At 40.8% G+C, this 24,946-nt stretch overlaps 1 protein-coding gene across 35 annotated transcripts in view; it reads right to left on the reverse strand.

Annotated features, from left to right (window-relative positions):
- The window catches only part of SH3D19 (SH3 domain containing 19), a 277,157-nt gene that overhangs the window by 17,904 nt on the left and 234,307 nt on the right, over window positions 1–24,946 (reverse strand). For 22 of the 35 annotated variants that reach the window (XM_063809086.1, XM_063809084.1, XM_063809079.1 and 19 more), the window contains 6 exons: window positions 20,596–20,708; window positions 11,088–11,149; window positions 9,500–9,764; window positions 5,801–5,869; window positions 5,490–5,630; window positions 1,357–1,429 (listed from right to left, as the gene is read on the reverse strand). In XM_063809086.1, coding sequence (XP_063665156.1) covers window positions 1,357–1,429; window positions 5,490–5,630; window positions 5,801–5,869; window positions 9,500–9,764; window positions 11,088–11,149; window positions 20,596–20,708 — 723 coding nt within the window. The remainder of the gene's footprint in view (window positions 1–1,356; window positions 1,430–5,489; window positions 5,631–5,800; window positions 5,870–9,499; window positions 9,765–11,087; window positions 11,150–20,595; window positions 20,709–24,946) is intronic. The other 13 variants (XM_063809097.1, XM_063809096.1, XM_063809094.1 and 10 more) reach the window with 1 other exon arrangement.

Genomic DNA, 24,946 nt, shown 5'->3' on the forward strand with positions numbered 1-24,946 from the left:
ATTACAAAAGTACTTATATTGTGGGTGGGCATGGGTGGCTCATGCCTGTTATCTCAGCACTTTAAGAAGCTAAGGTGGGAGGATCACTTGAGGCCAGGAGTTCAAGACCAGCCTGGGCAACATAGCGAGACCATGTCCCTAGGAAAAAAAAAAAATTAGCCAGGTGTAGTGGCACCCCTGTAGTCCTAGCTACTGGGGAAGCTGAGGGAGGAGGATCACTTGAGTCCAGGAGTTCAAGGTTATAGTGATTGCACCACTGCACTCAAGCCTAGGCGACAGAGCAAGATCTTGTCTCACACACACACACACACAAATTACTTTGATCTCATAGGTAAGTAAGCAGCTGAGACAACTTTGAAGACAAAAGAACTTCAGTTATTAAGTTAGGATTAACTTTATTACAATTTTGTTGTTGTTGTTGTTTTTTGAGACGGGGTTTTGCTCTTGTTGCCCAGGGTGCAACGGCACAATCTTAGCTCACTGCAACCTCTGCCTCCCAGGTTCAAGCGATTCTCCTGACTCAGCCTCCCAAGTAGCTGGGATTACAGGCATGCGTCACCACGCCCGGATACTTTTTTGTATTTATAGAGACGGGGTTTCAACATGTTGGTCAGACTGGTCTGGACTCCTGACCTCAGGTGATCCATCCGCCTCGGCCTCACAAAGTGCTGGGATTACAGGTGTAAGCCACTGTGCCCAGCCATATTACAATTGTTAATTAGTACCCACTATTTTTTTTTTTTTTCTTTTTTGAGACAGAGTCTCGCTCTGTCCCTCGGGCCGGAGTGCAGTGGCGCGATCTCAGCTCACTGCAACCTCAGCCTCCCGGGTTCACGCCATTCTCCTGCCTCAGCTCCCGAATAGCTGGACTACAGGCGCCCGCCACTACGCCCGGCTAATTTTTCGTATTTTTAGTAGAGACGGGGTTTCACCATGTTAGCCAGGATGGTCTCGATCTCCTGACCTCGTGATCCGCCTGCCTCGGCCTCCCAAAGTGCTGGGATTACAGGAGTGAGCCACTGCGCCCGGCCTAGTACCCACTATTTTGAAAGAGTTAAAAAGTTTGTGACTGGTAGGCAATTTGCAATGTTCATTTGTAAGGGAAAGTCTCTCTGTCTCTCTCTTTCTCTTTCTCAGGGAGCTTCAAAGGCAAGGGTATACAACTAAGCTTTCTGGAATGGCTGGTACAATCAACCCTTCTTGAAGTGAAGTCCTGGATAAGATGACCTCTCCAGTCTAGGACTCTATAGGCACAGAAAAATGAAGAAGGATGTCCTTGAGAGGCTAACCCCCGGCAGGGAAAAAGACTTACTCCTGGATCCTGTGTTTCTCCCACTGCATTATTTACATCCTTACCTGCTGGGAAATCATGAAGAACGACAGCATGAGGAGCACCACTGTCAACAGGCTTCTGAGCGTGGCTTGGATCCTTAGGGGGAGAAAAGGGCTGTGAATGAAGTGTGCAGGATAGATGGTGGATTTATTATTCACTCTGAGACCAATTTTTTTTTCTCATTAGAGTCCTCTTGACACAATTACATTATGAGTACATGATGCAAACCACACAGTTGAGCCAAACAAGGGAATTATTATCAAGTTGAAGAAGAATGTGTCCCTGCCAAGGGAGGATGAAAATCTCAATTAAAATATCCCCCAGTATGTTTTCTTTTTGCTTTTTTAAGCTGAGAGAGTAAAACAAAAGGGAACTGTTTATTTATTTTGAAACAGTATCTATTCTACCCCAAAGTAGTGGTTTTTGACCTCTTTCCCTTTCAAGGATAGCTTTTTCCTTAAAACTGTGATCAAGACAGAGTCTTAAAAGTCGTGTCTTTATTAGGATGGGAAAAGAAGAAAGTTCTATGATTTATGCTCTTGCCTTTTGTAATGAAAGGAGCTAATGACTTTCAACAGAAGTATAATTCACAAAAAGTAAAATCCATTTCATTTATTACCACTTAACTAAGTGCTTTTTCTAATTTGAAAGCAATGCTACCTCCCATGCCTGGTCTGCATTTTGTATTTAATCTGAATGGTTTATTCAACAGTAGTTCTAATTAGCAAAAAGAATCTAACATTCTCTATCCATCTAGCCAAATGCCGAGATTGGCCAGAGGATAAGGCAAAGCTGAAGAGTGACCTCTTCTTATTGACTAGCAATTGTTATTCTTAGTTTCTTTATATCAAGAGACAGGCTTATCCTCATCATCATCAAATCCCACTGAAGGATATTATTTGGAGTTATAACTTAACACTCTTCAACACTGGCAAGCCTGTGAAATAAATAAAGGCAGATTTTTGTGCCCTTTCTTGTCTCTTCACCTCCTCTAATAACTCTTGTCCCCTTAGAGATGTCCTGACACATCTATACCTCTGCCCTTCCCCTGGCCATGATGCACCAGGCTGATTGCAGTGCACTGTGAATGATGGTCCACTTTCTCCATTTCAACCCTGCAGCACCTTTGCTGAGATCTTTTCTAAATCTCAGCTGCTCTTTCAACCAACATGCACCTGCAGAAACAAAATTTTCATTCTCTCAAGTTAGGTAAACTGAAATATAACTTAAGACTCTAATGGCTAATGTAGCTTACTATATTAGCTTACTAAGAAGACCCTAACATTTTTTCATGGACTGCTTAATGCTTTTCTCTAAATAAATGAACAATATGGAAATTTCATGAATTCTGAGATATTTTAGGTCTGACATGGCTTTTTTTTCTTTGACACAGGGTCTTGCTCTGTCACCTAGGCTGTGGTGTAGTGGCACAATCACAGCTCACTGCAGCCTTGACCTCCAGGGGTTAAGTTATCCTCCCACTTCAGTCCCCAAAGTAGCTGGGACTACAGACAAGCACTACCATGCCTGGCTAATTTTTGCATTTTTTGTAGAGATGGGGTCTCGCCACGTCGCCCAGGCTGGTCTCAAACTCCTGGGCTCAGGTGATCTACCCATCTTGGCCTCCCAAAGTGCTGGGATTACAGGCGTGAGCCACCGTGCCCAGCCTGGAGTGGCTTTTCATAATTATTCAGCACGGACAACATAAGAAATGCCATATCTACAAAAAAATAAAAAATTAGCCTGGCATGGTGATACACCCCTGCGGTCCCAGCTATTAGGGATGCAGAGGTGTGAGGATCTCTTGAGCCCAGGAACTCGAGGCTGCAGTGAGCTATGATTGTGCCACTATACTCTGACTTGGATGACTGAGTGACTCTCTCCAAAAAAAGTTAAACAAATTAATTATTATTTATATAATGTGTTATATATGTGCATGTGTGATTTTCATTTTTTTCTGATTTACATCTGTGGAGAAAAAGGAATTACTATTCAATAAGTGTTATTAGGCTAGATGCCTATCCTTTTGGAAAAAATGATGTCAGAGACCTACCACACACCAAACACAAACATGAAATCTCCAAATGGACCAGAGGCCTAAACATAAACCAATCCTTGGAGGGAGGGGATAATTTGTGCCTCCCAGTCACACATTTTCCCTTCTCTGCCTTCAGTGTATGGATATCACTGGCAATGCTGCTCATCAACCCAGCCTAGCAGGTGAAGGGCAAGAGGAACAGGCTAGACAGGGTTGCCAACAAGTGGTCCATACAATTCAGACCATACCACTGGGGTAGGTATCTGGCAGGTAAATATAACATAATGCAAAGGTCTTTCTAATATGACTATAACTGCTAATGCAAATGGTTTTGTAATATTAAGAATAGCTAATATTTACTGCTCATTCACTATGTGCTACTCACTGTGTTAAATACCTTATATGCATTAGCTCAATGAATTTGTTAAACATCTTTGAGATATAACCCACATACAATAAAATTTACCTACTGAAAGTGAACATGGCTGTAGTATATTCATAGAATTATCCAACCATCACCATAACCCAAGTGCAGAACACTTTTATCACTCCCCAAAGAAACCTCCTACTAATTAGGTGTCACTCCCCAGTTACCCTCCCCTCAGCCCCAGGCAACCAGTAGTCTACTTTCTGTCTCTATGGATTTATCTATTCTGGACTTTTACACAAATAAAATCATATAATCTGTCAACTCTGAAGACAACTCTGTGGGCAGTTGTCTCACACATTAAAAAAATAAAGTTTAGAGAAGTTAAATAACCACCGAAGAAGGTGGAAGGGGAACCAAATTCCACTTCCCTGAAACCCAGGTCTGGGGTCTCAACCATGTACCAGGCAACAACCTTCCACTTTTCCCATGATCTGTCTGATTCAACCACAACTGGTCATGTTCATTCAATATTTTCTGTTTGCCAAGTTAGGGCAAAGTACAACACATTCGTAGAGATATTTACCTTAAAACTAGGCTTTCAAATAGGTAAGTTTTATTAAAAAAAAAAATGTAACAATAGCCATGAACCCAGAAGCATAAAGGAGGATTCATTTCATTATCACCAACAGCTGCCCATCAGAGGCCAACTCTCTGCAAGTCTATAGTAAAAGATGAGAAGGTGGTATTTAAGGTGGAAAGAACTTTGCACTGTTATAAAAGACTAACTTTTGGCTGGGCATGGTGACCCATACCTGTAATCTGAACACTTTGGGAGGCCCATGCAGGCAGATGGCTTAGCCCAGGAGTTTCAGACCAGCCCTGGCAACATAGTGAGACCCTGTCTCTACAAAAAATTTTAAAAATTGCCAGGCGTGGTGGTGCACGCCTGTAGTCCTAGCTACTCAGGAGGCTGAGGTGGGAGGATTGCTTGAGCCGGGAAGGTCAAGGCTGTAGTGATCACAGCACTGCACTTCAGCCTGGGCAACAGAGTGAGACCTTATCTCAAAAAAAAAAAAAAAAAAACATTCTAATTTTTTTTAGCTTCTATTTTTCACAAAGGAAAGCTTTTTGGCAGTATAACTTCCACTGTTGCCATAAGTGTGTTCTGAAAGAGGAAGGACAGCTATGACAGATGGATAATGCCGTACCAAAACAGAGAAAATGAGTCAGTGGAGAACTTGCCCCATGGGAGCTAAAGTAAGGATTTTCATATGCCAGCAGAAGCTACCTTAACACATATCTCCTCTGCTCTCCAAATACAATTTTTTAGTTTCTTAGCAAACTTCAAAATATAAACTGCCTTCTAAGAAGAAAAAATGGGAAAAGATTATGAAAACTAGGATAAACGGCAAACCAAGTATTTTACTTGATCACTATTATTTTTCATATTTACTTTATTTTTTTATTTGTTTTTTTTTTCCAAGACAGAGTCTCGCTCTATGGCCCAGGCTGGAGTGCAGTGAAGAAAACAAAACACAGGGTAGTCACTCTGTATCGAAGTGATTAGTATGGCAGTGGCAAGTCTCTTAGTAGTAATTTATTCTAAAAGTAGAATAAATGCTACTGTAATTTTTACTCTGGTTAAAATAAATGTGCTAACAAAAACCTGAAGATGAGATATAATTAATAGTTCCATGAAATGTGCTGCTATGTGTGATATGAGGGCTGTAACAATATTAATTCCTTACGTTTGGTCTGCTTCTAAGATGTTCATCAAGTGGAGTGATAATCTTCATTTGAGACAGGTGAACTCTGCCAGTGTCTTCTCCCTTTTGGCACTCCAGGTAATTATTTTCCGTCTGCTTCAGCATCACAAGTACATCCCCACGCTGCAAGGTACAATACCACTCTCTGAAGCAATTATTATTTAATAAAACATTATTACTTTTTCACATTTTAATCTTTGGAGCCTAAAGCATTTAATAATGTGTAATGGTAGTAACAGAGGCCAGTAATTTTTTTTTTTACATTAACCAGTAAGGAAAGAGCTCTACTTTACCTTACAAGAGAGTTCTCCGGGGTTTTGCGAGACAATATCTTCATTGGCAATTCCATGAGGCACAGACAGCTTAAACGTAAACCAATAAAAGGCTTATTCACAATCAAATAACCTCCTCTTAAGTTGCTGATCATTTAGGAATTTGGCATGTGTGTGCCTAAAGTGCACCTTCTCCAGCAGCTAAACTCACCTGGCTTCATCGCGCTCTAGATCAATGGAGCCTGCCATTTCTCATGGATGTTAAGAGGCTCTTGGGAGTTGGAGTTAGGCCCATAGAACCACAAGAGCTAAACATGGCCTAACATTCCCTTAATGACCATAACCAGGAAGTTCCGTTCTACAGGACAAGATCCGCCAAGTCCCCTGGGGGTTTGAAGGAGAAACACCCAGCACTTGACCTCACAGCCAGTTCTTTAATTCAGGGTTCTTAAAATGGTGGCCTCTGAAGGCTGATCAGTGATTGCAGCCCTCCGTGTACTGCCTGCCTGTTTCCATAGACCTTGAAGCTCTTCTCCTAGAGTCTCTCTGATACCAAGTGTCTACTTAAATCCATTTCATGGCCTGATCCCAGCCACTTCCTGGTCCACTCAGCTCTGTCTGATCTTAGAATGGTTTTTACATCTGTACTGGACCTTGTCCAGGGGGCTCTGTTCCCTGCTTTGGAAAATTTTAGCTGATGAGTGCACATCAGAGGGTCTGTACTATATAAAAGGCATACCCAGGAAATGCAATCACACAAGCTCACATCCAACATGGGAAGAAGGCTGCCTGGGCCTTGGGTCACCCAGGAGCAAAGATCCACAGTGCAAGGATGTGGCCCTGTACAGCTGGCTTGGTGGTGCCATTTCCCAACATCTTTGTCAGATTCCTAGGGCTTCCAATGTACCCAGATTCCTGGCTAGCAATTTAATGGTACTATAGGCATGCAATAAATGAAAGATTTGAAGAATTATTTTGTAGTGAGACATACAGCTCTATATATACCATCATTTTGAATGTATTGAGTTTTAAAAAATGCTTTATTGACATTATACGACTATGCTAAGAACTGTCAGGCCTCTGAGCCCAAGCTAAGCCATTGTGACCTGCACATATACATCTGGATGGCCTGAAGCAGCTGAAGAACCACAAAAGATGACATTCCACCATTGTGATTTGTTCTTGCCCCACCCCAACTAATCAATCGACCTTGTTATGTTCCTCCCCGGGACAATGAGTCTCCTGATCTCCCTACTCTGCACCTTGTGACCCCCGCCCCTGCCCGCAAGAGAACAACCCCCTTTAACTGCAATTTTCCACTAACTACCCAAATCCTTTAAAACTGCCCCACTCCTGTCTCCCTTTGCTGACTCCTTTTTTGGACTGAGCCCGCCTGCACCCAGGTGAAATAAACAGCCTTGTTGCTCTCACAAAGCCTGTTTGGTGGTCTCTTCACACAGACGTGTGTGACAAGAACCAAATGTGAAATCTGGTTCCCCTTGAGAAAGGGCTCTTAACAGAATGGCCAAATCAAGTAGAGGCTACGATTGGCATAATGGTTAGGAGCAGGTGTCAGAGCCAGCTGACCTGTTCTCAAATCTTGCTCCACCATTAACTGGATTTGCAACCCTGGGCATGTTACTTTATGTCTCTGTTTCTTATTTTCCTCACTTGTTAAAGGAGGATAATAATATCTACCTCACAAGGTTGGTGTGAGGAATAAATGAGTTATTTAATACATACATAAAGTGCTTCAAACAGCGCCTGGCTCATAATTAGTACTCAACATACATCAACTACTGTTATTTATTAATTAAGTAATCTATCCCAAAGAACACCCCTGGGTTTTAGAAATTAAAGTTTTATCAGTTTAAGTGAATATTAATATATATGAATATACTGCCTCCTTCTTATTTGTCTTTACCCTTCTCTAAAGAGGATTTTTGAAAAACCCTGAACAGCTTAAAGAAAAAATAATTCCTGGCTCAATGATGAAAATGTAACACAACATAGAATTATTAATTGCTGTTCTTGTTACAAGCTACTCTGTCGTTCAATTGTTAAAAAGAGTAAGCAGTCCTGCTCTCCTGATCATTTTTATTTTTAATTTTTTTTAATAAAGAGTCTCATTCTGTCACCCAGGCTGGAGTGCAGTGGCATGCTCTTGGCTCACTGAAACCTCCATCTCCTGGGTTCAAGCAGTTGGCTTCCCAAAGTGCTGGGATTACAGGTGTGAGCCACTGCACCTGGCCTCCTTATCATTTTTATTTGTTTTACATTTTTCAGGTTAACCTGATCAAAGTAGAGAACACATCAACTGTTTTTGTTGTTGTTGTTGTTTTGTTTTTTTGAGATGGAGTCTCATTGTTGCCCAGGCTGGAGTGCAGTGGCACAATCTCGGCTCACTGCAACCTCTGCCTCCCGGGTTCAAGCAATTCTCCTGCCTCAGCCTCTGGAGTAGCTGGGATTACAGGCATGTGCCAACACGCCCAGCTAATTTTTGTATTTTTAGTAGAGACAGAGGTTTCACCACGTTGGCCAGGCTGGTCTCAAACTCCCAATCTCAAGTGATCCACCCGCCTCAGCCTCCCAAAGTGCTGGGATTACAGGCATGAGCCACCACCCAGCAACTCTGTTTTTTAACTGTGGGAAATGCAGGCAAAGGTTTAGGTCATTTGATGAGAAAAACATTAAAAGAGAACAAAATCAATATCTCAACTATTGATGAAAACTTCTAACTGGTAACTATTAAATGGACCACAATAATTATTGGGCTTACAAAAGGGGAAAATGAGGGAAAAACCATCCATCTTAGTAAGAACTTTCTACTTCATTTTAAAATTTACTCAAGGGGAAAAGGAGTTATTAGATATAAACTATATCAAGATATAAACTATAAGCCAGGAGTGGAGGCATGTTCCCATAGCCCCAGCTACTCAGAAGTGTGAAGCAGGAGGATCCCTGAGCTCAGGAGGTCGAGACTGCAGTACACTATGATTGCAGCAGTGCACTATGATTGCATCACTGCACTCGAGTCTGGGTGATAGAGTGACACTCCATCTTTTAAATGAAAGGAAAAACAAAAGATATAAACTATAGTATCTGTCAGAGTTACTCCCATTAGTATAACCCACTGGGTCAGGTTTTTCAGAATTTCTGTTTGGTCCAGCCAGGCAGCAAGTTACAAGCCTGGCCTGCCCTGCTTTCTCTCCTCTTTCCCTACATTTCTCCTAATAATGAAACCCTGCTTTAAAGACCTAGGTGTTTTGTTTGTTTGCTTTGAGACAGTCTTGCTCTGTTGCCCAGGCTGGAGTGCAGTGGTGCAATCTTGGCTCCTGCAACCTCTGCCTCCCAGGCTCAAGCAATTCTCACGCCTCAGCCTCCTGAGTAGCCAGGATTACAGGATTGTGCCATCACGCCTGGGTAATTTTTTGTAATTTTAGTAGAGACAGAGTTTCACCACATTGGCCAGCTGGTCTCAAACTTTTGGCCTCAAGCTGATCCACCAGCCTCAGCTTCCCGAAGTGCTGGGATTATAGGTGTGAGCCACTGTGCCCAACCAAGACCTAGAATTTATTATGGCCTACTCATCTAAAGCACTCTTGGCGTCAAGGGACAATTCCACATTTGTTCCATCATCTTTTTCTAAGGAATGATGAATCGTATATATACTTTAGGGCACACCTCTTGACCACAAACATTTTTAAAAGCTAAATTTACCATGTATTTACTGTAGAGGGGGTGTCCTGGTTTGGGACGAGGGGGTAGCACCGGATCTCGATTTTTAAAAACTTGACTCTTGGCTTTTGAGAGTCCAGTTGCCAAGTTACTTTGTTTTTTCTGAAGATCCATGTCAGAAGAGGATCGATTAAAAGGCAGTTTCTTATTAGATCTTCTGGTTGCAGAAAGCTTTGGGGGAGGTGGTCTCTCAGGGGGCACCTTGGTTGGAAGCTGTTGAGTTGGAATGGTTTTTCCATTCACAGGTCTGAAAGTCAATGTAGTAGCCATGAGTCAGTGTTTTGATCAGTATTAAATTCTGTCCTGTCCTGTCTCTCTCACACACACACACACACACACACACACACACACACACACACAGAGACACAGCTTTCTGCTAGTGGAACACAGTTTACTGAAACATGCAGGGTATGCTATTTTTGAGCAAACGACTGCTGCATTAAACATTACATTATTAGAGGAAATGCCATGATGTTCCAGTTTCCTCTTATCTTGCGCTAGAGATTCATTAGTTCAAGACAAACAAGCATTTACTATCATGGGCTCTCTAAGGTCCCATTTGCTCTTAAACACATCATGACTATTTCTGGAAACTAAGTACTTTCTACCAAAGTCTGAGATGAAAAGCTTATAATAAGATAACGATGTATGTGTGCTGGGGTCTTGTACATGATTAGAAAAGGAACATCAAAATCCCCTAACATTCATGTTATAGGTGTTACTATTAAAAGTCTAATTTAGATTAATACAAAGAAAGCTAGTTCTGAAAGGATAGGACAACTATTACTTTGAAAGCCTTTCCTTAATCCCTACGATAGAAATAATTTTCGGCCGGGAGTGGTGGCTCACGCCTGTAATCCCAGCACTTTGGGAGGCCCAGGTGGACGGATCATGAGGTCATGAGATCGAGAACATCCTGGCCAACATGGTGAACCCCCATCTCTACTAAAAATACAAAAATTAGCTGGGCATGGTGGCTCATGCCTGTAGTCCCAACTACTTGGGAGGCTGAGGCAGGAGAATCGCTTTAACCCGGGAGGCGGAGGTTGCAGTGAGCTGAGATCGCGCCACTGTACTCCAGCCTGGTGACAGAGCGAGACTCCGTCTCAAAAAATAAATAAATAAATAAATTTCAACATAGTAATAATGTCTTCTGATAGCATTACAGCCCTTTATTTGAATAGCTCTGGAACCCAGAAGGCAGTCACCTCTGAGCTCACAAAGCCAGTCTCCTTCGGAAATGCCAAAAACCAGTCTCTTAACCAGGAGGGTGTTTGTGTGCATGTATATGTATATTCTAGAAGTGGAGCTGTTTTAAGTTCAGAAATGAGTCTTGTTCATTTATTTGAGGAAATAAATGCTCTATGAGTTGAACTGTGTTAAAAAGGGAGCAGAGATTCCCATAACCTACCGTTAGAAGCAGACAGTGGATTAGGGGCCTGCGTGAATTGGTGAGATTATTTTATCTCGAAAAAAAGATTCAAGGCCAACACCACTCAATCTTGGTGGTAAACAAGAGTTGGGTCTCTGAGTCATTAATTTTTCTCTAACTTTTCCCACATTTACTTACCTCGGTGGCAACCTTGGGGGTCCTCGCACAAAACCTCCTGTTTGACCTGGGTGGTTGGATTCCTGCAAGTAGCAGAGAATGCTTTTTAGTTAAGGTTAATCTGAAACAAGAGCTTGTCAAGAGAAATACTAGGCAACCTTTTGGCTGTATCTACAAGTAGAAATGCAGTTGAATTATAGAAAGTAGCTTAAAAGAGTTTTCAGCCTTAAACAATATTAACCTATTTCTGCCTAAATTATTCATGTCCTAATAACAAGTGAAAACACTGACAGGAAGAAACCAGTCTCCTGTTGTGGACCACAGCCTGAGCAACTGCACTGCATGGTCATGCACTCGGTGGATTCATGAGATATTGAGGGAAAATTTAAGCAGGCCCTGAAGAGAATTTAAAAATGTGTGTTCTTGGCCGGGTGCGGTGACTCACGCCTGTAATCCCAGCACTTTGGGAAGCTGAGGCGGGAGGATCACGAGGTCAGGAGATCGAGACCATCCTGGCTAACACAGTGAAACCCCATCTCTACTAAAAATACAAAAAATTAGCCGGGCATGGTGGCGGGTACCTGTAGTTCCAGCTACTTGGGAGGCTGAGGCAGGAGAATGGCGTGAACCCAGGAGGCAGAGGTTGCAGTGAGCCGAGATCGTGCCACTGCACTCTAGCCTGGGCAACAGAGCGAGACTCCGTCTCAAAAAAAAAAAAAAAAAAAAAAAAAAATATATATATATATATATATATATATGCTCTTTATTCATTCCGTGATCACACATAAGAAACATACTACTCCTAAGTTTAAACACATAGTAAGAGGGATGGTTATTAGTTGGTTTTGCTTTGAATAGGCAGATCTTATCTCATCACTGTTTGGTTTAAACAATTTGCAGTGGGTTTTGAACTAGAAGGAGGTGGGAATGTAAAAGAAACTTGCAGGATGGTCTGAGAGGAAGGCATGTAAGGAGAAATAGTTAAGGTCCAAGAAAGCAGTGTGCTTGTACCACTCTAGCAAAGGGGCTGGATGGGCTAAAAAAGAGTTTTGTAGAAAAGAGGAAAAGAGTAAAGGAGAATAATGTGAACAATAAAAGACAGGCACAGTTGGAATGTTTTATCCTAATGGTAGATGAGAGAAACTGGAAGTGTGGAGATTAATAGGAAGATTTCTGTAGGGGAAGGGTCAAACTGTTCCATTTAAACAGGTTTTCTGAACATGTTATAGCCCAAGGATTGGGAAATGAAGGTAATAAGTGGAGAATATTTTCAGATCTTCTGTTGAGATCTTCTGTTGAGCTGGAGTGCAATGATGCAATCTCAGCTCAATGCAACCTCTGCCTCCCAGGTTCAAGTGATTCTCCTGCCTCAGCTTCCCGAGTGGCTAAGACTACAGGCGTGTGCCACCCCACCTGGCTAATTGTCGTATTTTTAGTAGAGATGAGGTTTCACCATGTTGGCCAGGATGGTCTCAAACTCCTGACCTCAAGTGATCCACCCGCGTTGGCCCCCCAAAGTGCTGGGATTACACGCGTGAGCCACCACACCCAGTCCCTCACTAAATTCTTCTAATTCTGTGTTTTTTTGTTTTCCACTTTTCCTACTTTCTAAGTCCCCAACACACTCAGGAAATAATATTTCCCCAAAACTTCATAAGAAAAAAAATGCTGACCCTTTAAATTACATTGCTTTTTTTTTTTGTAAAAGATGTTTAATTAAACTTGGGAATCTTTGGGCTACTTCAGACTGTTTTTCTCCTCCTTATAAATGAGCCAAAACTCACTTTTATGATTTTTAAGTTATACTGAATATTTATAACCTTTTCCTTAAATACCAAATGATTAATTGCCAATAACTGTGATCATTTAAACATGTTTCAATATTATAAAATCCCATTTTAAAAAACAAATTAAGCTTGCCCTTAAAACTTGGTTTCACTAATGAGTTCAGTTAATGTAGTGAAGCAAGTAACCAGCTCATAAACCCTGCAATATTCCAGAATATAATCCATGCCTTATAATTACACTGCTGCCTATATTTTTCCTGACAAATATTGCCATGATGCTTGAAAAATGCATTTATTTCTTTGGCTACCTTTAAAATTAAAACAAACTCTAGCAGATAGGAAGAAATTTTAATTGCTTTTCTCAAAACTGTAATTGTTAGATACCTTGATAAAGAAAATTTAAAAAATAGATATATAAATTTGACATGGAAAGATACAGATGATGTACTGTAATAAATGCACAGCATATGACCCTAATTTTGTACCAAATATTAGCTATAGTTTTTCCCGGGGGGTGGTATTTTTATGGGAAATCTTAAACATCTTTTTAATTTCTTAATTTGCAACAGTAAGAAAATTTTAAATCAGAAAAAAAGAGTGGCACATTCAAATTCTTTAGGGATGTTAGGCACATTCTGAAAGGCACTGCTGTATCTGACATACTCCAAATATTGAGAGGAGACAGTTCTTGCAGGAGCCATTGTCTTAGTGTTTGCTCAAGTCTGGGTTTATGCCCAGGTTCTGCTGAGTCTTTGCAAGATAACCAATTAGGGACTTCCTCCTCGTGGGTATTCCACACATAACCTCAAGGCTCTCTGCATTTGCTTTTTGACAGTTTTTCTCTAGCTCTGATATCCCTGAACTCTGGCTTTTAATGTGTTTGGACAAGCATTTTAGTTTCTGGTGAAGTTGGTTTTCCTGCTTGTATTGTCTCTGCAGATTCCATCTTTTTGTTCATCTGCACTGGAATAATACTCCAATTTAAAAATAATTCCCCAGTTTTTTGCTATTCTCTCTCTCTTTTTTTTTTTCTGAGATGGAGTCTCACTCTGTTGCCCAGGCTGGAGTGCAGTGGCATGCTCTCAGCTCACCAAACCTCCGCCTCCCGGGTCAAAGCAATTCTCCCACCTCAGCCTGCCGAGTAGCTGGGATTACAGGCAGGCGCCACCATGCCTGGCTAATTTTTGTATTTTTAGTAGAGACGGGGTTTCACCATGTTGGCCATGCTGTTCTGGAACTCCTGACCTCAACTGATCCACCTGCCTCGGACTCCCAAAGTGCTGGGATTACAGAGGTGAGCCACTGTGCCTAGCCTTTTGCTACATATATATGTACATATATATATATTTGAGACGTAGTCTTGTTCTGTCACCCAAGCTAGAGTGTAGTGGCACGATCTTGGCTCACTGCAACCTCCACCTCCTCGGTTCAAGCAATTCTCTTGCCTCAGCCTCTTGAGTAGCTGGGATTACAGGCATGTGCCACCACACCCGGCTAATTTTTGTATTTTTAGTAGAGATGGGGTTTCACCATTTTGGTCAGGCTGGTCTCAAACTCCTGACCTCATGATCCATCCACCTCGGCCTCCCAAAGTACTGGGATTACAGGCATGAACCACCACGCCCAGCCGCTATATATTTTTTTAAAAACAGGTATTTCTCCCAAGACCACACTCTTGTCTGCTGGAATTACTGAGTGGCCTCCATATGTTTCTTATCTTTTTTCTCCAAGAATTAGCACTACTTCTTTTTTTATTTTTTAGAGACAGGGTCTCGCTTTGTTGTCCAGGCTGGAGTACAGTGGCGTGATCTCGGCTCACTGCAACCTCCACCTCTGGGTTCAAGCGATTCTCCTGCGTCAGCCTCCCAAGTAGCTAGGATTACAGGTGTGCTCCACCACACCTGGCTAATTTTGTATTTTTAGTAGAGATGGGGGTTTCACCATGTTGGTCAGGCTGGTCTCGAACTCCTGACCTCAGGTGATCCACCTGCCTCAGCCTCCCAAAGTGCTGTGAATACAGGCATGAGCCACCGTGCCTGGCCCACACCTTTAAGTCTTTATGGCCTCTGTTTCAAAATTCATTCAGTAACTGTAATTTTTTTTTAAAAAAAAGGGATTTCTTAGGCACAGATTGACTTTCAGGTCCCAGAAATCTATATGCGTGACTTCAGGCAAATCATTTAACTTGTAGTCTGATTCTTCATCTCTTCTTCCTTCAGATTCAGCGTGTTTATTATGGTATGCATTTATTATAGTACAGTACTGAATGTTCTGATTCCCTTTATAAACAGTGCAGGACAGGATTTTCCTCATGTTGTCATGTGAGGAACAAACACAATTATGAATATGGTATCTCTCCAGATGGTTTAATTTATTATAACTTCCTTTTTTTTTGTTTTTCTAAAATGTGGAAGTTGCTTCTGGACTGCTTAGCACTAAACATAATAATACTAACTATTTCTTTTCTTTTCTTTTTTTCTGAGATGGAGTCTCACTCTGTCGCACAGGCTGGAGTGCAGTGGCGCGATCTCGGCTCACTGCAACCTCTTCCTCCTGGGTTTATGCAATTCTCCTGCCTCAGCCTCCCAAGTAGCTGGGATTATAGGCGCATGACACCACACCCGGCTGATTTTTTTTTTTTTTTTTTTTTGTGAGATGGAGTTTCATTCTTGTTGCCCAGGCTGGAGTGCAATGGCGTGATCTTGGCTCACCACAACCTCCGCTTCCCAGGTTCAAGCGATTCTCCTGCCTCAGCCTCCCGAGTAGCTGGGATTACAGGCATGCACCACCACACCCAGCTAATTTTTTGGATTTTTAGTAGAGATGGGGTTTCTCCATGTTGGTCAGGCTGGTCTTGAACTCCCGACCTCAGGCGATCCGCCCACCTCGGCCTCCCAAAGTGCTGGGATTACAGGCTTGAGCCATTGCGCCCGGCCCACACCTGGCTAATTTTTGTATTTTTAGTAGAGATGGGGTTTCACCATGTTGGCCAGGCTGGTCTTGAACTCCTCACCTCAAGTGATCCACCCGCCTTGGCCTCCCAAAGTGCTGGATTACAGGTGTGAGCCACCACACCCGGCCTCTTTTCTTTTTTTTTGAGACAGAGGCTTGCTCTGTTGCCCAAGCTGGAGTGCAGTGGTGTGATCTCAGCTAACTGCAACCTCTGCCTCCCGGGTTCAAGCAATTCTCGTGCCTCAGCCTCCTGAGCAGCTGGGACTACAGGTGTGTGCCACCACACCTGGCTCATTTTTGTATAATACTAACTATTTCTTTTTTTCTTCTGGAGACGAGTCTTGCTCTGTTGCCCAGGCTAGAGTGCAGTGGTACAATCTTGGCTCACTGCAACCTCCACTTCCTGAGTTCAAGCGATTCTCCTGCCTCAGCCTCCCAAGTAGATGGGATTACAGGCGCGCATCACCATGCCTGGCTAATTTTTGTATTTTTAGCACAGATGAGGTTTCACCACGTTGGCCAGACTGATCTCAAACTCCTGATCTCAAGTGATTTGCCCGCCTTGGCCTCCCAAAGTGCTGGGATTACAGGTGTGAGCCACAGTGCACCCCAATACTATTTCAATAAAGCTTTATAGTTTACAAAGTCCATTACATATGATGGACATTACATATAATGGACATTAACAAATGATGTTTTACTTACTCATCACCCTCTCACTCCTTTTTATAACCATTTCAGAGTAGAAGCCAACCTTCTCAAGCAACTTTTCCTCCAAGGGAATTTGGGATTTTCCAGTTTAATGTTAGTATGGTAGGAACCCTACTATCCTCTTTTGGGCTTTCTTAGCCCAGATTTAATAAAAGTTTATTACCAGCTACTTTGAAAATCACAAGTGATCACTAAATTTTAATTCATTCTTCAGGAAAATCTCATTAACTTGATATTGGCTAATTTAATTTAATGTCTCCTTCAAAGAAATTTTTCTTCTCCAGATGATTAGGTGGGCTTGCCTGTATAATAAGCATAGTTAATGCACAATGTAAAATCATGATGAAATTTGAACTGAAAATTTGGTTCAAAGACTTAAAAGTTAATTTCTCTTAAAACAAGCCTTAAAGATCATATGCCATATGGACATTTAAAAAAAAGATTGGGGTCTGGCGTGGTTGCTCATGCCTGTAATCCTGGCACTCTGAGAGGCCGAGGCGGATGGACCATTTGAGGTCAGGAGTTCAAGACCAGCCTGGCCAACATGATAAAACCCTGTCTCTACTAAAAATACAAAAAAAATTAGCTGGGCATGGTGGTGCGCACCTGTAGTCCCAGCTACTTGGGAGGCTGAGGCAGGAGAACTGCTTGAACCCAGGAGGTAGAGGTTGCAGTGAGCCGAAATCGCGCCACTGCACTCCAACCTGGGTGACAGAGCGAGACTCCGTCTCAAAAAAAGAGTGTGATCTCATATCTAGAAAAACCTAAAGACTCTACCAAAAAAACCCTCTTAGAATTGATAAATGAATTCAGTAAAGTTGCAGGATACAAAATTAATATACAAATATCAGTAACATTTCTATACATGACAAAGAACTAGCTAAAAAAAGAAATTGAGAAGGCAATCCCATTTACGATAGCTACAAAAAGAAATACCTTGTAATAAATTTAACTGAGGAAGTGAAAGACCTCTACAAGGAAAACTACAAAATACCGATGGAAAAATGGAAGAAGATACAAAGGATACAAACAGACATTCTATATTCATGGCTTAGAAGAATTAATATTGTTAAAATGAGAATATTACCCAAAGAAATCTACAGATTCAATGCAATCCCTATCAAAATACAAATGACATTCTTTACAAACAAAGAAAAAAAAATCCTAAAACTTGTACGGAACCGCAAAAGGCCCTGAATAGTCAAAACAATCCTGAGCCAAAAGAACAAAGGTGGAGGTATCACCTACCAACTTTAAAATACACTACACAAAGATGTAGTAGCAAAAACAGCATGGACCTAGCATAATAACAGACACACAGGCCAGTGGAACAGAATAGAGAATCCAAAAATTAATCCACATATCTACAGCCAACTGATTTTTGACAAAAGTGCCAAGAACAGTCATTGGGGAAAGCACAGTCTCTTCAATAAATGGCGCTGGGGAAAACTAGATATCCACATGCAGACAAATGAAACTAAACCCTCCCACTCACTCTTTATAAGACTCAACTCGAAGACCTAAATCTAAGATCTGAAACAATAAAACTACTAGAAGAAAGCAGGGAAAACACCTCAGGACATTGGTCTTAAAAAAGATTTTATGAATAAGACCTCAAAAGCACAGGCAACAAAAGTAAAAATAAACAAATGGGCTTATATCAACCAAAAATCTTTTGCACAGTAAAGGAAACAATCAACAGAGTGAAAAGACAACCTACAGAATGGCAGGAAATATTTGCAAACTACTCATCTGATAGGGGATTAGTATCCAGAATACAAAAGAAACTCAAACATCGTTAACAGCAAAAAATCCAAACAATCTGATTTTAAAATGGGCAAATAAACTTTGGGAGGCGGAGGCCAGACAACTGCTTGAATCCAGGAGTTCAAGAACAGCCTGGGCAATGTGGCAAAACCTGTCTCTACAAAAAATACAAAAAATTAGCTGAGTGTGGTGGCATGCGCCTATAGTTCCAGCTACTCAGGAGGCTGAGGTGGGAGGATCACCTGAGCCCAGGAGGTCAAGGCTGCAGTGAGCTGTGATCACACAACTGCACTCCAGCCCAGGAGACAGAGTAAGACCCTATCTCAAAAAAAGAAAAAAAAAAAAAAACAGCAAATGATCTGGGTATTTCTCAAAAGAAGACACACAAATGGCCAACAAATACATTAAAAAATGCTCAACCTCACTAATCATCAGGGAAATTCACATCAAAACGGCAATGAGGTATCATCTCACCCCAGTTGGGATGGCTATTACCTAAAAGATAAAAAAAAAAAAAAAAAATGCTGGCAAGAATGCAGAGAAGGGTGAACTCTTATACACTGTTAGTGGGGATGTAACCTAGTACAATCACTGTAGAGAACAGGATGGAAGCTCCTCAAAAAACTACAAATAGAACTACCATATGATCCAGCAAGCCCACTACTGGGAATTTATTCAAAGGAAAGGAAATTACATTGAAGAGACATCTGCACATCCATGTTTACTGCAGCACTACTCACAGTAGCCGAGATACGGAATCAACCTAGGTGTCCAACAACAGATAAATGGATACAGAAAATGTGGCATGTATACACCATGGAATACTATACAGCCATAAAAAAGAATGGAATCCTGTCATTTGTGACAACATAAATGGAACTGGAGGATATTATGTTAAGTGAAATAAGCCAGGAACAGAAAGTTAAACACTGCATCTTCTCATTCATACATGGAAGCTAAAAATAAGTTGATCTCATAGAAATAAAAAGTAGAACGGAGGATACTAGAGGCTGGGAAGGGTAGAAAGAAGGGAGAGATAGGGAGCTTTGTTAAATAATACAAAATTAGAGCTAGACAGGAGGAATAAATTCTAGTGTTCTATACCACTGCAGGATGACTGTAGTTAACAATAATATATAGCTTCAAATAGCTGGAAGGAAGATATTGAACATTCCAAACAGAAGTGGTGAAAAATGTTTCAGATGACAGATGTGCTTACTACCCTGATCTGATCCCTATATAGTATATGTACTGAAACATCACTATGTACCCCAAGAATATGTACAATTATTATTTAAATTTAAAACAGAGGAAATAATCAGGAGCTTTGTCATGGATTTCCCATAAAGTCCTCTGAAAGTCTTTATTATTTATTTATTTATTTTTTGAGACGGAGTCTCACTCTGTCGCCAGGCTGGAGTGCAGTGGCGTGATCTTGGCTCACTGCAACCTCTGCCTCCCGGGTTCAAGCGATTCTCCTGCTTCAGCCTCCGGAGTAGCTGGGATTACAGGCACACGACACCACGTCCGGCTAATTTTTGTATTTTTAGTAGAAACGAGGTTTCACCATGTTAACCTGGCTGGTCTCGAACTCCTGACCTCAGGTAATCCACCCGCCTTGGCCTCCCAAAGTGCTGGGATTACAGGTGTGAGCCATCGTGTCCAGCCACCTTTATTCTTTTTCTTAAACCACTTCTCTAATTACTTGTTGTATGTCTGTTTCCCCAAGAAACCACAAAAGTTGGAAGACCAAAAAAAAAAAAAAAAAAAAAAAAAGTATTGAGGATATTGAAGTTGAAATGAAAAATATATATATGTACTTTAAAAAATCTCTTTGACCTCCATCTTAACAAATGCACAGTAAAACACTATTTTTTAAATTAAAAAAATACATTTTTCTTAAATTTCAGATTTAAAAATTCTTATGTTAATTATCTTAAATTTTGGTCACTAATTGGGTATTTTAAATAAAAACCAACAACTTGAATAAAGTTATTTCCCTGAATATTAAAGGTTTTTAGACATTTTAATAACCTTCTCATTATTAGTTTCATTTAAAAGACAATGCCATTAAGTTGGTATACAAATTATTTTATAGTGAAGTACAATGAATTGGCCTAATCTCTCTATAGGGACTTTTAACATATTGAACACTATATTATATAAGTACATGGGGCTTAGAAACTGGTCTCTAATAGAGGGTTCTTGTTTTTAATCTGACCAGTAATAAAATAATTTAGATATCAGCTGACTATTCAAAATTAATGCATAGCTACGTCTTCAATCTAGTACAATCTATAATGACCACTTACCAAGTTTCTAGTTCTCTCAACATTACTGAGCTTTCCAGATACTGTACTGAAAGTGTTTCCAATAGGTTTTTCAGCAGGGAGAGGAGGTGGACTTTGTGGATCCTCATGTAAACCTGGAAAAAGTAGCAGTAATTCATCAATAATTTCTAGTTTTTGGGATTCCAAAGAATGAAATGATTGCTGCTTAGTTTATTAGAAAAATGGCTATCATAAAAGATACACACAAATAGTTAAGGAAATGAGAAAGAGCTCCCAGCAAACTTCAGAAAATTGATGTGTTAGTCAACATCAGTTAATTTTACTATATGTTTTTATAGAGAGTGAAAATAATACTAAACAATTACAACAGCAGCCAGCATTGTTGAGAACCTTTTATGTGCCAGGAATTAAGTTAGGCTCTATATTTACCTACATTTCTCCAACCAAGATCTATGTGCTAGATTTGTCCAGTCCACTAGCTAGTAGCTACATCTGATGATTTAGTCTTAAATCTTAATTAATTAAAATTAAATTAAATTAAAATTTCAGTTCCTCAGTTGCACTAGCCACATTTCAAATACTAGCCACTGTGACTAGTGGCTACCAGCACAGTTAAAGAACATTTCTATCTTTGTAGAAAGTTCTATCGCACAGTGCTACACTAGATAATACCCTACCTGTTTTACAGATGAAGAAACTGAAGCTAAGAAGAAAATAAATGCACTACCCAAGGTCTTATTGCTAGTAATTGTCAGATCCATTGTTTTGAACCTAAAAGTCCATGTTCATTTTGATAAGTCATGCTGCTTCTTAATAGGTGGTGTATCCAACACTCCCTCATCCAAAAATAATTCAATGTGTTTTCTTTCTTTCTTTTTTTTTTTTTTTTTTTGAGATGGAGTCTTGCTCTGTCACCCAGGCTGCAGTGCAGTGGTGCAATCTTGGCTCACTGTAAGCTCCGCCTCCTGAGTTCACGCCATTCTCCTGCCTCAGCTTCCCGAGTAGCTGGGACTACAGGCGCCCGCCACCACGCCTGGCTAATTTTTTTGTATTTTTAGTAGAGACGGGGTTTCACCGTGTTAGCCAGGATGGTCTCGATCTCCTGACCTCGTGATCCGCCCGCCTCAGACTCCCAAAGTGCTGGGATTACAGGCGTAAGCCACTGCACCTGCCCAATGTGTTTTCTAATTCAGTAGCTTCTGATTAATGAACATAATTGCCCTCAATTAAACAAACAATACCTTTACATCCAAACCACACCCATATCAGTGATAATGTAGCCCCAACTTATTTTAAAAAGAAGAAAACCAAGATGACCAAATTAGTGACAGCTAATTAAAATGAGTGTGCAAAAACAATTGGGAGAGTGGATGACTGTAACATACTGAAGGATGCTAAAGCCACCTTTTACACTGTTTGGTTTAGACATTAAAAGGAGATGAGCAGATGAGCACTCTGTCTCTTTCTCTCTTTTTTTTTCAAATGTACACTCTCTTCTTCCATTTCAAGTGAAAAACCTATAACAAGAAGATGATTTGTCAGGTTCCTGTTTTATCCGCAGACAGGACAACATTCTCAAAGGGAGGAAAATACCCAGGCCAGCAACTAGGAAAACAATGATTTAGAGCGAGGCAAACATTCTTAGTGAGAGGCGTGCAGTGGCTCTGGGAATTAAGACATACATAATAAAAACATCCAACTCAGTCACCATCTTGAAGATATTTTCTGTGCTGTGGTTTCCTTATTCTTACAAGGAAATAGTTAATCATATAGAGTATAATACTGTCGTGACAAATATTTAAGAGTATAAGCCAGTAATATGAAAGTAGAAAGGAGATAGCTTACTGGAAGGAGAAACACAGGGAGTATCTGGTGTGAGTATGTCTGGGATGTGGAGGTAGGAGATTTCCAATTTTAAATAATGTAGTCAGGGAAGGTCTCTGAGAAAAAGTGGCAATGAGCAAAGACCTGAAGGATTGGTGAGGGAGGGAGCCTTGCAGACATCTGGGAAAAGGACAACCTGGTCAGAAGAAACAGGCCCCGGGGAAAGGAGCTGACAGGTTCAAATAAGATCAAGGACATTTGCACCACGAAGCTATCCCCTTTTTCCCTTGACCATTCCAAATTCTTCAGACACCAAAGTTTCATTCTTTTTCCTCCACAGAATATATGCATTATTATATTAATAAAAATCTGAGGAATTGATTTTTGATATAAATAGAAATAACTCTCTAGAAATCATTCTGTCATTTCAGTTCTCCTACATTTAGCAGTATAGAATTCAACTTACTTTTTTTCTTTGAAGAGGAGCTTAATGATGAATTAAAATACCCTCTTTGGGTACAAATTACCTGCCATTTAAAGCAGAAAGTCCTCCTCACTTTGTTTTTGTCTTTTATATATATATATATATTATTATTATTTTTTTTTAATTATACTTTAAGTTCTAGGGTACATGTGCACAACGTGCAGGTTTGTTACATATGTATATATGTGCCATGTTGGTGTGCTCCTGTGGCCAAGTGTTCTCACTGTTCAATTCATACCTCTTTTTTTTTTTTTTTTTTAGATGAGGTCTCGCTTTGTCACCCAGGCTGGAATGTGGTGGCATGATCTCGGCTCACTGCAATGTCTGCCTCCTGGGTTCAAGTGATTTTCCTGCCTCAGCCTCCCAAGTAGCTGGGATTACAGGTGTGTGCCACCATGCCTGGCTAAATTCTTTTTTTTTTAATTGAGCCTTTATTTTTATTTATTCATTTTTTAAAATAATATTTTTAAAATTTTACTTTAAGTTCTGGGATACATGTGCTGAACACCCAAGTTTGTTATATAGGTATACATGTGCCATGATGGTTTGCTTCACCTATCAACCCGTCATCCAGGTTTTAAGCCCCGCATGCATTAGGTATTTGTCCTAATGCTCTCCCTCCCCTTGCCCCCAACTCCCCAACAGGCCCCGGTGTGTGATGTTCTCCTCCCTGTGTCCACGTGTTCTCACTGTTCAACTCCCACTTATGAGTGAGAACATGCAGTGTTTAGTTCTGTTCCTGTGTTAGCGTGCTGAGATTGATGGCTTCCAGCTTCATCCACGTCCCTGCAAAGGACATGAACTCATTCTTTTTTATGGCTGCAGCCCGGCTAATTTTTATATTTTTAGAAGAGACGGGGTTTCACCATGTTGGCCAGGCTGGTCTCGAACTCCTAGAATTCAATTTTCTACTAGTTCTTGGAGCTTTGTCAGGATAATAATTAAAGCTGCTTCCTCAGCATATCCTTTTCAGGATTTCAAAGCTTATTAATGCAGTTTACAAGTGTGCAGAAAAAGTAAACATAGCAGGCCTGAAACTTTATCCCTAGAAAGTCCTACTTACAAGATTGGTCCCTTTTTTTTTTTTTTTTTTTTGAGTTTCGCTCTTGTTGCCCAAGCTGGAGGGCAATGGCGTGATCTCAGCTCAACACAACCTCCACCTCCTGGGTTTAGGCGATTCTCCTGCATCAGCCAAGCGCATGCCACCATGCCCGGCTTATTTTTGTATTTTTAGTAGAGATGGGGTTTCACTATGTTGGCCAGGCTGATCTTGAACTCCTGACCTCACGTGATCCACTTGCCTCTGCCTCCCAAAGTGCTGGAATTATAGGCATGAGCCACCACACCCAGCCACAGGATTGGTCTTTGACTGGCATATAGGAACTTGGACTTTGGGACAGTTCTCGCCATCCTCAAAACTGATAAAACAGAATATATGGTTTATGCTGAACATCTGCTTTCCTTCTGGGAATCTGGAATTTTGGTATATGCCAAAATTTCTAGGAGTGCCTACCTGACTAGCCCCCAATAAAAACCCTGGGCACTGAATCAGTGGTGAGCTTCTCTGGTTGACATTTCACACTTGTCATCACAACTCATTGCTGGAGGAGTTACGTATGTCCTCTGACTCCACCAGTAGAAGACTCTTGGAAGCTTGCATCTGGTTTCCTCCAGACTTCACCACATTTGCCTTTTCTCTTTGCTGATTGTGCCTCATATACTTTTGCTATAATAAATAATAGCCATACATACAACTATCTGTTGAGTCCTGTGAGTCCTCCTAGTGAATCATCAAACCTGGGGGTGGTCTTGGGGACAATGACACAACAGATGAATAAATTTAAAAATTTGTATTTATTACTAATTTCTGTAAAAGTTGTATTACTTAAAACCCAGGCAAAATTTCTTATTATTATATGTTACTATACTTGTTAAAATCCAGAATACATTTAACAAAGTAATAGCAAACAGGCAAACAACCCAATGAGCTATCGTTTTACTGATTTGTGGGCTATATAATATTGTCAAAAGAAATATACTGCCAGTTTTTTCTTTCTTTCTTTC

Source organism: Pan troglodytes, chromosome 3 (genome assembly GCF_028858775.2).
Source record: "Pan troglodytes isolate AG18354 chromosome 3, NHGRI_mPanTro3-v2.0_pri, whole genome shotgun sequence".
NCBI lineage: Eukaryota > Metazoa > Chordata > Mammalia > Primates > Hominidae > Pan > Pan troglodytes.